The sequence below is a fragment of the Lissotriton vulgaris genome, chromosome 12, assembly GCF_964263255.1.
Source record: "Lissotriton vulgaris chromosome 12, aLisVul1.2, whole genome shotgun sequence".
Taxonomy (NCBI): domain Eukaryota; kingdom Metazoa; phylum Chordata; class Amphibia; order Caudata; family Salamandridae; genus Lissotriton; species Lissotriton vulgaris.
Window position 1 is genome coordinate 14189956 of NC_141700.1, and position 12414 is coordinate 14202369.

Below are 12414 nucleotides of genomic sequence, written 5' to 3' on the forward strand. Positions count from 1 at the left end.
GCATCAAATGCTGTGCCCTCCCTGCGGTGACGGAACACTGGCTGTTGGCATCAAATGCTGTGCCCTCCCTGCGGTGACGGAACACTGGCTGTTGACATCAAATGCTGTGCCCTCCCTGCGGTGACGGAACACTGGCTGTTGGCATCAAATGCTGTGCCCTCACTGCGGGGACGGAACACTCGCTGTTGGCATCAAATGCTGTGCCCTCCCTGCGGGGACGGAACACTGGCTGTTGGCATCAAATGCTGTGCCCTCAATCCGGTGACGGAACACTGGCTGTTGACCTCAAATGCTGTGCCCTCACTGCGGTGACGGACACTGGCTGTTGGCATCAAATGCTGTGCCCTCACTGCGAGGACGGAACACTGGCTGTTGGCATCAAATGCTGTGCCCTCACTGCGGTGACGGAACACTGGCTGTTGGCATCAAATGCTGTGCCCTCACTGCGGTGACGGACACTGGCTGTTGGCATCAAATGCTGTGCCCTCACTGCGGGGACGGAACACTGGCTGTTGGCATCAAATGCTGTGCCCTCACTGCGGGGACGGAACACTGGCTGTTGGCATCAAATGCTGTGCCCTCACTGCGGGGACGGAACACTGGCTGTTGGCATCAAATGCTGTGCCCTCACTGCGGTGACGGACACTGGCTGTTGGCATCAAATGCTGTGCCCTCACTCCGGTGACGGAACACTGGCTGTTGACCTCAAATGCTGTGCCCTCACTGCGGTGACGGACACTGGCTGTTGGCATCAAATGCTGTGCCCTCACTGCGGGGACGGAACACTGGCTGTTGGCATCAAATGCTGTGCCCTCACTGCGGGGACGGAACACTGGCTGTTGGCATCAAATGCTGTGCCCTCACTGCGGGGATGGAACACTGGCTGTTGGCATCAAATGCTGTGCCCTCCCTGCGGGGACGGAACACTTGCTGTTGGCATTAAATGCTGTGCCCTCACTGCGGTGACGGACACTGGCTGTTGGCATCAAATGCTGTGCCCTCACTGCAGTGACGGAACACTGGCTGTTTGCATCAAATGCTGTGCCCTCACTGCGGTGAACGAACACTGGCTGTTGGCATCAAATGCTGTGCCCTCACTGCGGTGACGGACACTGGCTGTTGGCATCAAATGCTGTGCCCTCACTGCGGTGAACGAACACTGGCTGTTGGCATCAAATGCTGTGCCCTCACTGCGGTGACGGACACTGGCTGTTGGCATCAAATGCTGTGCCTTCACTGCGGTGACGGAACACTGGCTGTTGGCATCAAATGCTGTGCCCTCACTGCGGTGATGGACCACTGGCTGTTGGCATCAAATGCTGTGCCCTCACTGCGGTGACGGAACACTGGCTGTTGGCATCAAATGCTGTGCCCTCCCTGCGGTGACGGAACACTGGCTGTTGGCATCAAATGCTGTGCCCTCCCTGCGGTGATGGAACACTGGCTGTTGGCATCAAATGCTGTGCCCTCCCTGCGGTAACGGACACTGGCTGTTGGCATTAAATGCTGTGCCCTCACTGCAGGGATGGAACACTGGCTGTTGGCATCAAATGCTGTGCCCTCCCTGCGGTGACGGACACTGGCTGTTGGCATCAAATGCTGTGCCCTCACTGCGGGGACGGACACTGGCTGTTGGCATCAAATGCTGTGCCCTCACTACGGGGACGGAACACTGGCTGTTGACATCAAATGCTGTGCCCTAACTGCGGTGACGGACACTGGCTGTTGGCATCAAATGCTGTGTCCTCCCTATGGTGACGGACACTGGCTGTTGGCATCAAATGCTGTGCCCTCACTGCGGGGACGGAACACTGGCTGTTGGCATCAAATGCTGTGCCCTCACTCCGGTGACGGAACACTGGCTGTTGACATCAAATGCTGTGCCCTCACTGCGGTGACGGAACACTGGCTGTTGGCATCAAATGCTGTGCCCTCACTGCGGGGACGGAACACTGGCTGTTGACATCAAATGCTAAGCCCTCACTGCGGTGACGGACACTGGCTGTTGGCATCAAATGCTGTGCCCTCCCTGCGGTGACGGATACTGGCTGTTGGCATCAAATGCTGTGCCCTCCCTGCGGTGACGGAACACTGGCTGTTGTCATCAAAGGCTGTGCCCTCACTGCGGGGACGGAACACTGGCTGTTGACATCAAATGCTGTGCCCTCCCTGCGGTGACGGAACACTGGCTGTTGGCATCAAATGCTGTGCCCTCACTGCGGGGACGGGACACTGGCTGTTGGCATCAAATGCTGTGCCCTCACTGCGGGGACGGAACACTGGCTGTTGGCATCAAATGCTGTGCCCTCACTGCGGGGACGGAACACTGGCTGTTGGCATCAAATGCTGTGCCCTCACTGCGGGGACGGAACACTGGCTGTTGGCATCAAATGCTGTGCCCTCACTCCGGTGACGGAACACTGGCTGTTGGCATCAAATGCTGTGCCCTCCCTGCGGTGACGGACACTGGCTGTTGACATCAAATGCTGTGCCCTCATTGCGGGGACGGAACACTGGCTGTTGGCATCAAATGCTGTGCCCTCACTGCGGGGACGGAACACTGGCTGTTGGCATCAAATGCTGTGCCCTCACTGCGGGGACGGAACACTGGCTGTTGGCATCAAATGCTGTGCCCTCACTGCGGTGACGGACACTGGCTGTTGACATCAAATGCTGTGCCCTCACTGCGGTGACGGACACTGGCTGTTGGCATCAAATGCTGTGCCCTCACTGCGGGGATGGAACACTGGCTGTTGACATCAAATGCTGTGCCCTCACTGCGGTGACGGAACACTGGCTGTTGGCATCAACTGCTGTGCCCTCCCTGCGGTGACGGAACACTGGCTGTTGGCATCAAATGCTGTGCCCTCCCTGCGGTGACGGAACACTGGCTGTTGACATCAAATGCTGTGCCCTCCCTGCGGTGACGGAACACTGGCTGTTGGCATCAAATGCTGTGCCCTCACTGCGGGGACGGAACACTCGCTGTTGGCATCAAATGCTGTGCCCTCCCTGCGGGGACGGAACACTGGCTGTTGGCATCAAATGCTGTGCCCTCAATCCGGTGACGGAACACTGGCTGTTGACCTCAAATGCTGTGCCCTCACTGCGGTGACGGACACTGGCTGTTGGCATCAAATGCTGTGCCCTCACTGCGAGGACGGAACACTGGCTGTTGGCATCAAATGCTGTGCCCTCACTGCAGTGACTGAACACTGGCTGTTGGCATCAAATGCTGTGCCCTCACTGCGGTGACGGAACACTGGCTGTTGGCATCAAATGCTGTGCCCTCACTGCGGGGACGGAACACTGGCTGTTGGCATAAAATGCTGTGCCCTCACTGCGGTGACGGACACTGGCTGTTGGCATCAAATGCTGTGCCCTCACTGCGGGGACGGAACACTGGCTGTTGGCATCAAATGCTGTGCCCTCACTGCGGGGACGGAACACTGGCTGTTGGCATCAAATGCTGTGCCCTCACTGCGGGGACGGAACACTGGCTGTTGGCATCAAATGCTGTGCCCTCACTGCGGTGACGGACACTGGCTGTTGGCATCAAATGCTGTGCCCTCACTCCGGTGACGGAACACTGGCTGTTGACCTCAAATGCTGTGCCCTCACTGCGGTGACGGACACTGGCTGTTGGCATCAAATGCTGTGCCCTCACTGCGGGGACGGAACACTGGCTGTTGGCATCAAATGCTGTGCCCTCACTGCGGGGACGGAACACTGGCTGTTGGCATCAAATGCTGTGCCCTCACTGCGGGGATGGAACACTGGCTGTTGGCATCAAATGCTGTGCCCTCCCTGCGGGGACGGAACACTTGCTGTTGGCATTAAATGCTGTGCCCTCACTGCGGTGACGGACACTGGCTGTTGGCATCAAATGCTGTGCCCTCACTGCAGTGACGGAACACTGGCTGTTTGCATCAAATGCTGTGCCCTCACTGCGGTGAACGAACACTGGCTGTTGGCATCAAATGCTGTGCCCTCACTGCAGTGACGGACACTGGCTGTTGGCATCAAATGCTGTGCCCTCACTGCGGTGAACGAACACTGGCTGTTGGCATCAAATGCTGTGCCCTCACTGCGGTGACGGACACTGGCTGTTGGCATCAAATGCTGTGCCTTCACTGCGGTGACGGAACACTGGCTGTTGGCATCAAATGCTGTGCCCTCACTGCGGTGACGGAACACTGGCTGTTGGCATCAAATGCTTTGCCCTCACTGCGGTGACGGACACTGGCTGTTGGCATCAAATGATGTGCCCTCACTGCGGTGAACGAACACTGGCTGTTGGCATCAAATGCTGTGCCCTCACTGCGGTGACGGACACTGGCTGTTGGCATCAAATGCTGTGCCCTCACTGCGGTGAACGAACACTGGCTGTTGGCATCAAATGATGTGCCCTCACTGCGGTGACGGACACTGGCTGTTGGCATCAAATGCTGTGCCCTCACTGCGGTGACGGAACACTGGCTGTTGGCATGAAATACTGTGCCCTCACTGCGCTGAACGAACACTGGCTGTTGGCATCAAATGCTGTGCCCTCACTGCGGGGACGGAACACTGGCTGTTGGCATCAAATGCTGTGCCCTCACTGCGGGGACGGAACACTGGCTGTTGGCATCAAATGCTGTGCCCTCACTGCGGGGACGGAACACTGGCTGTTGGCATCAAATGCTGTGCCCTCACTGCGGTGACGGACACTGGCTGTTGGCATCAAATGCTGTGCCCTCACTCCGGTGACGGAACACTGGCTGTTGACCTCAAATGCTGTGCCCTCACTGCGGTGACGGACACTGGCTGTTGGCATCAAATGCTGTGCCCTCACTGCGGGGACGGAACACTGGCTGTTGGCATCAAATGCTGTGCCCTCACTGCGGGGACGGAACACTGGCTGTTGGCATCAAATGCTGTGCCCTCACTGCGGGGATGGAACACTGGCTGTTGGCATCAAATGCTGTGCCCTCCCTGCGGGGACGGAACACTTGCTGTTGGCATTAAATGCTGTGCCCTCACTGCGGTGACGGACACTGGCTGTTGGCATCAAATGCTGTGCCCTCACTGCAGTGACGGAACACTGGCTGTTTGCATCAAATGCTGTGCCCTCACTGCGGTGAACGAACACTGGCTGTTGGCATCAAATGCTGTGCCCTCACTGCGGTGACGGACACTGGCTGTTGGCATCAAATGCTGTGCCCTCACTGCGGTGAACGAACACTGGCTGTTGGCATCAAATGCTGTGCCCTCACTGCGGTGACGGACACTGGCTGTTGGCATCAAATGCTGTGCCTTCACTGCGGTGACGGAACACTGGCTGTTGGCATCAAATGCTGTGCCCTCACTGCGGTGACGGAACACTGGCTGTTGGCATCAAATGCTTTGCCCTCACTGCGGTGACGGACACTGGCTGTTGGCATCAAATGATGTGCCCTCACTGCGGTGAACGAACACTGGCTGTTGGCATCAAATGCTGTGCCCTCACTGCGGTGACGGACACTGGCTGTTGGCATCAAATGCTGTGCCCTCACTGCGGTGAACGAACACTGGCTGTTGGCATCAAATGATGTGCCCTCACTGCGGTGACGGACACTGGCTGTTGGCATCAAATGCTGTGCCCTCACTGCGGTGACGGAACACTGGCTGTTGGCATGAAATACTGTGCCCTCACTGCGCTGAACGAACACTGGCTGTTGGCATCAAATGCTGTGCCCTCACTGCGGTGACGGACACTGGCTGTTGGCATCAAATGCTGTGCCCTCACTGCGGTGAACGAACACTGGCTGTTGGCATGAAATACTGTGCCCTCACTGCGCTGAACGAACACTGGCTGTTGGCATCAAATGCTGTGCCCTCACTGCGGTGACGGACACTGGCTGTTGGCATCAAATGCTGTGCCCTCACTGCGGTGAACGAACACTGGCTGTTGGCATCAAATGCTGTGCCCTCACTGCGTTGACGGACACTGGCTGTTGGCATCAAATGCTGTGCCCTCACTGCGGTGACGGAACACTGGCTGTTGGCATCAAATGCTGTGCCCTCACTGCGGTGAACGAACACTGGCTGTTGGCATCAAATGCTGTGCCCTCACTGCGGTGAACGAACACTGGCTGTTGGCATCAAATGCTGTGCCCTCACTGCGGTGAACGAACACTGGCTGTTGGCATCAAATGCTGTGCCCTCACTGCGGGGACGGAACACTGGCTGTTGACATCAAATGCTGTGCCCTCACTGCGGGGACGGAACACTGGCTGTTGGCATCAAATGCTGTGCCCTCCCTGCGGTGATGGAACACTGGCTGTTGGCATCAAATGCTGTGCCCTCACTGCGGTGACGGACACTGGCTGTTGGCATCAAATGCTGTGGCATTACTGCGGCGACGGACACTGGCTGTTGGCATCAAATGCTGTGCCCTCCCTGCGGTGACGGACACTGGCTGTTGGCATCAAATGCTGTGCCCTCACTGCGGTGACAGACACTGGCTGTTGGCATCAAATGCTGTGGCATTACTGCGGCGACGGACACTGGCTGTTGGCATCAAATGCTGTGCCCTCCCTGCGGTGACGGACACTGGCTGTTGGCATCAAATGCTGTGCCCTCCCTGCGGTGACGGACACTGGCTGTTGGCATCAAATGCTGTGCCCTCACTGCGGTGACGGACACTGGCTGTTGGCATCAAATGCTGTGGCATTACTGCGGCGACGGACACTGGCTGTTGGCATCAAATGCTGAGCCTTCCCTGCGGGGACGGAACACTGGCTGTTGGCATCAAATGCTGTGCCCTCACTGCGGGGACGGAACACTGGCTGTTGGCATCAAATGCTGTGCCCTCACTGCGGTGCTGGAACACTGGGAGCTGTTCTTATTCCGGTTACATTACACTGGTTCCTAACCTTCCTGCAGTATGATCATGACCAGACCTCCCTTTGGTACCATCACATAACCCATAGAGCTGTCTTTGCTTCAGTAACATTAAACTTAGATCTACCATTAACGCAGCGATTGAACATTGGTACACTCCGCTATCAAAGGGTAGTAAACGAGGTGCTGTCTTACAAAACAGACGGCCTTATTTTGAGTTTGACTGACAGGGTACTCTGCTACAAAGCTGGCTGAGGACCCTGTTCCCCAACTCGCGATTCCCCCACTCAATTTAGAGTGGGGTGAACGGCAGTGTTTCTGCCGGGGGACCTTCGGCTGGTGAATACCTTTGACTGATGGCCTGACTGACATTAGGACCTTGGCAGTGGGTGTCAGACTTTTAACCTTTTTGAAGTTGGCTGTTCTGAGATTTTTGCTGTTTGGGTCCCGACAGAAAATACGATTAATGACCCGCCCCACTCACTGAAAAACTGTTCCCAGTGCATGAATGCCATTAATAATTTGAGCAACAAACTGTAGCTATGGTAGTTTGTTTATAAAGTACAGAAAAACTTTAATGTGTTGGTGCATTGAACATAGAGCATACCCAGCAAAGTTTCAGTGCCTTAGGAGAGCTGGTTTAGCAACAGCCTTCTTGGTGGATCTGTCTAAAGATGTCAGACTGTAGCTCTCCTGCATAATGTATTTCACCCCTTTATAGGCCCGGCGCAAGAAAGTACAGCCTGACGAACTTTAAATAAGACCCAGAGCTGTCATGGGATCACATTCGGCTGGCGCAAGAACACCACCATTTTACATGTTCACTTTTAAACTTGAAATATGGTCTTGAACATTGACATTTGACACACATTTCATAGCATGCCTGTATAGGATCATTTTCTCTGAACTGGCTTTTATATTCCCAATTCTTCATAGGCATTTTTTCTGGAGCCTTGAACATTTCTGTACAAGTGCTGCCTTCACTGCACACAATTGTATTTGTTCTTGTACGCGCTCGACATCTCTGTGTACATAGAATCAATAATGGTGGTCTGACTGGTGCTTTGGTATGGAACAAGGATGAAGTTTATTATATAATATATATATGTGTATGGCATCCCTCCTTTGTGTATGTTGGAGAAGCATTTAGCTGACACTGTCAGGGTCACCCACGCCAGAAGTCCAGCCCAGCTGATTCCAGTTTACCTCCTGCGAGGGACGGTACCGGGCTCTCCAGCAGGACGGGCTCCCTATGACACCCACATGTAATTGGTGAGTTAGATCACCCTACAGGGGTTCTGGCAGATTCGCCCACCCTATATCCACGAGGTTAGGGAGCGCTAGGTAGGAGCACAGAATATAATTGTATTTGCATGCAAACATATACTCGATGTGATGCAATGGTTGAACTCTTTATCTTCTTTGTTTACTCTCGAAATTGTTTATTCTGTTTCCTTCTATTGATTATTGCAGCGCACGTATTTTATACGAGAATCTCGTTGCTTCAATAAATATTGAAATGCCGATCTGAGCAATTCTTGTGCTTCTCTTTGGGCAGGCACAAGTTACCTAATGAAAGGTTTCTAGATCTGTTTGCACGATTTCTTTGGGCTGTCAGGGAAGTCCTGTTCTGAGGTTGCACATCCCACCTGTTACCTGATTGGGATGGGGGCAGCTGGTGCAGCTGGTGCACTGTCAGCTAGCCTGGATTCAGGACAACAAATCCCAATGGTGTGCCTGGACTCAGGCTCGCACAGTTCCCCAACAAACACACAGTTTTACTGAATAAGTAGAAACCGTACGACAGAGTCTCTGAATTGTTGATAAAAAATTGCAAGCTTCTTACTTTTGGTCAACAGTGGCATATCCGGTCTGTGTTTGGCTAGAAGTAGCATATTTAAGGACTGCTGAATGATTCCCCTAGACAGACATTATGTGTTGTTGTCCAATAGTTATTTTAATGCTTTTGAAATTGATAGCCTGAGGAAGACAGCAAAGTAACTATTGGTCAAACATGTTGACGATTTATGCATGGTACTCCATCCAATATATTGCTTGTTTTTACCTATGCTACTTTTTCAGTGGACTCTTATATGGTTGTTGTCTGGAACGGCTAGCTATTTCTTATTTTAATGCCTTTGAACCTTTCATGTCTCTTGTCAGGCTGCTCATTTGGGACATTCAGAAGAAGATATTCACCTGTAAACCCTAAAAATGATGCTGGAGCCGTGGAGAATGTGCCCGTGGTGGAGCTGGTGGAAGGTAACCTTTGTCCTGACCCCATACCTCTACCAGGAATGTTTTATTGAGTGGTTCCTGTATACTGTGCCCAATGCCAGCTGAAGACAGATTCTGTTCTGCGTTATTTTATTGTAATCACTGAGTTAGTGACATGGTTGATTGTAGAGGTCAGATTTGGCTTATAAATAGTGGGTGTGGCTTGTGATCTTTAGGTATTGTCAGGCAGGTGCTGGTGAGGCAACAGGATCTGATGTGGGTTGAGGGGTGGGCGGCGGTGAGGCCATGACCAGAGCATTAAAGGGTAGGGGCTGGAGAGACAGCAGGATCTGATGTGGGTTGAGGGGTGGGCAGCGGTGAGGCCATGACCAGAGCATTAAAGGGTAGGGGCTGGAGAGGCAACAGGATCTGATGTGGGTTGAGGGGTGGGCGGCGGTGAGGCCATGACCAGAGCATTAAAGGGTAGGGGCTGGAGAGACAGCAGGATCTGATGTGGGTTGAGGGGTGGGCAGCGGTGAGGCCATGACCAGAGCATTAAAGGGTAGGGGCTGGAGAGGCAACAGGATCTGATGTGGGTTGAGGGGTGGGCGGCGGTGAGGCCATGACCAGAGCATTGAAGGGTAGGTGCTGGTGAGGCAACAGGATCTGATGTGGGTTGAGGGGTGGGCGGCGGTGAGGCCTTGACCAGAGCATTGAAGGGTAGGTGCTGGTGAGGCAACAGTATCTGATGTGGGTTGAGGGGTGGGCAGGGGTGGGCGGCGGTGAGGCCATGACCAGAGCATTGAAGGGTAGGGGCTGGTGAGGCAACAGGATCTGATGTGGGTTGAGGGGTGGGCGGCGGTGAGGCCATGACCAGAGCATTGAAGGGTAGGGGCTGGAGAGGCAACAGGATCTGATGTGGGTTGAAGGGTGGGCGGCGGTGAGGCCATGACCAGAGCATTGAAGGGTAGGGGCTGGAGAGGCAGCAGGATATGATGTGGGTTGAGGGGTGGGCGGCGGTGAGGCCATGACCAGAGCATTGAAGGGTAGGGGCTGGAGAGGCAGCAGGATATGATGTGGGTTGAGGGGTGGGCGGCGGTGAGGCCATGCCCAGAGCATTGAAGGGTAGGGGCTGGAGAGGCAGCAGGATATGATGTGGGTTGAGGGGTGGGCGGCGGTGAGGCCATGCCCAGAGCATTGAAGGGTAGGGGCTGGAGAGGCAACAGGATCTGATGTGGGTTGAGGGGTGGGCGGCGGTGAGGCCATGCCCAGAGCATTGAAGGGCAGGGGCTGGAGAGGCAGCAGGATCTGATGTGGGTTGAGGGGTGGGCGGCGGTGAGGCCATGACCAGATCATTAAAGGGTAGGGGCTGGAGAGGCAACAGGATCTGATGTGGGTTGAGGGGTGGGCGGCGGTGAGGCCTTGACCAGAGCATTGAAGGGTAGGGGCTGGAGAGACAGCAGGATCTGATGTGGGTTGAGGGGTGGGCGGCGGTGAGGCCATGACCAGAGCATTAAAGGGTAGGGGCTGGAGAGGCAGCAGGATATGATGTGGGTTGAGGGGTGGGCGGCGGTGAGGCCATGACCAGAGCATTGAAGGGGCTGGAGAGGCAACAGGATATGATGTGGGTTGAGGGGTGGGCAGCGGTGAAGCCATGCCCCGATCATTGAAGGGTATGAAGGGTAAGAGCTGGGGTGCGGCAAAGCAGAGGACAGAGGGAAAGCTCAATGAGGGACGTCAGATAAACATGTTCTATGGCACCAGGAAGGGGTACCTCACCTCTGGCCATGGACTCCAGAGGGTTCACCCAGGGCGGCTGCAGGCGCTCTACCTGAGATGTCTGAAGGAGTCTGTGAAGTTACAAGGCTAGTAGGAGCTGTGTGCGGGGTATATAGTGGAGCCTGCAATGGCTTCTGATCGTCTGAAGATGGCCGGTCACAGTGTATCCAGAGGATCTGGGTTCCTCTGTGGGGGTTGGTCTAACACGGGTAGTGATCACAGATTCCATATGTGGTGTCTGTGGATTACCCTCTCTTTGATGGGGTTCTGCATGTGCTTTTAGTCTTGGATGTGATTTGGTTGTCTTCTGTAGTGAGTATCTTGGTCTGTATGACAAGGCCACCTGCTAACACTTCCATCATTGGTTGTCCTTAACACTTGCAGTGTTGGAACTTCGAATGCATCAGCTCCTTGCAGAGAATCCGCATGGTTGCTCCTTGGATGAGACATCGCTTCCACAAATGAAGGACGATAACAGTCCGAGCCACCCACAGAATTCAGAGACTTTAAGCCCAGAGAGATGTCACAGCAGCTGCCCCAAACCTAGCCGATGGATGGAAAAGCTGGACAAGGAGAGGTGGACCAATCAAAAGAGGCAGCAGCGCTTAGAAGAACAGTTATGGCGTTCTCCTTTCCGGCAAGGGCTTGGCATGGACCCTGAAGAAGCAGCCAACACCTCTCCTCACAATGATGCCTCCATAGACCCCAAGCCAAAGCTGCCAAAGTTATTCACACCCAAAAAGAAACCACCAAAGGGAAGTAAGGTCAAGGAGGTGAAGGCACACCAGCCCTCCATCAAAACCATCTCTTCCCGCAAGGGCAGCTCCACGAAGGCCAGTGCCGGCAGCCAGAGGCTAGAGATGCTGGCAGATGCGGCTCATCTGGCTGCCATTGAAGCTCTAGAGGACCAGATGCAAGGCTGGGAGGCGCTGAACACAGGCCCTCCGCTGACTGACAAAGAGGGCAAAATGCATGAAAGCCACCAGCTTGGCATTCTGGCCTTTTTGGAGGCGTGTGTCTTCACGGGTGCCCTAGAACCTGCCCAACAGTTCCTGCTCTACCACCACCGCTTCCCGGCCAAACGGAAGCTCCTGGGCTTAAAGATGTACAACCTCCTACTGCACGGCTGGGCACAGAAGGTAGGAAAAGAAGTTAATTCATGGCCAAGCGAATGAGGCAGGGAAAGGGTGGCGCATTCAGCCGTACTCAAGGGCTTGCAAGGGCTAGGAAAGGGAGGACACAAAGACATGGGAAGGAGGGAGCATGTGGCCTGGCGCCATACTAATAAATGCTAATATATGAAGCGGCAGGAAGGAATGAACATGCAAGCTACCTGCCAGCAAAGTTTAGGTAGTTTGTAAAAGTATCAGATGAAGTGAGCATGCAGTAATGCACCAGGTATAACGGAGTGAAGATGTGAAGGTATGTAAAGGGGGAGCATCCGGCTGGGCACCACTCCAAGTGAAGGACCTTTGTGAGGGTTTGGGAAGGAGCGGGTTTGTGACCTTGCTTCTGTCTAACTAATGGCAATATATCTGTATGCACAGTTGCTTA

The 12414-nt window shown here is 54.5% G+C and overlaps 1 protein-coding gene across 2 annotated transcripts in view; it reads left to right on the forward strand.

The window, feature by feature from the left end:
• POLRMT (RNA polymerase mitochondrial) overlaps positions 1-12414 on the forward strand; it is a 178158-nt gene that overhangs the window by 55187 nt on the left and 110557 nt on the right. Inside the window, exons 2-3 of one of the 2 annotated variants that reach the window (XM_086946739.1) lie at positions 9028-9126; positions 11245-11999. In XM_086946739.1, the coding sequence (XP_086802865.1) occupies positions 9028-9126; positions 11245-11999 (854 nt within the window). The remainder of the gene's footprint in view (positions 1-9027; positions 9127-11244; positions 12000-12414) is intronic. The other variant, XM_086946740.1, reaches the window with a different exon arrangement.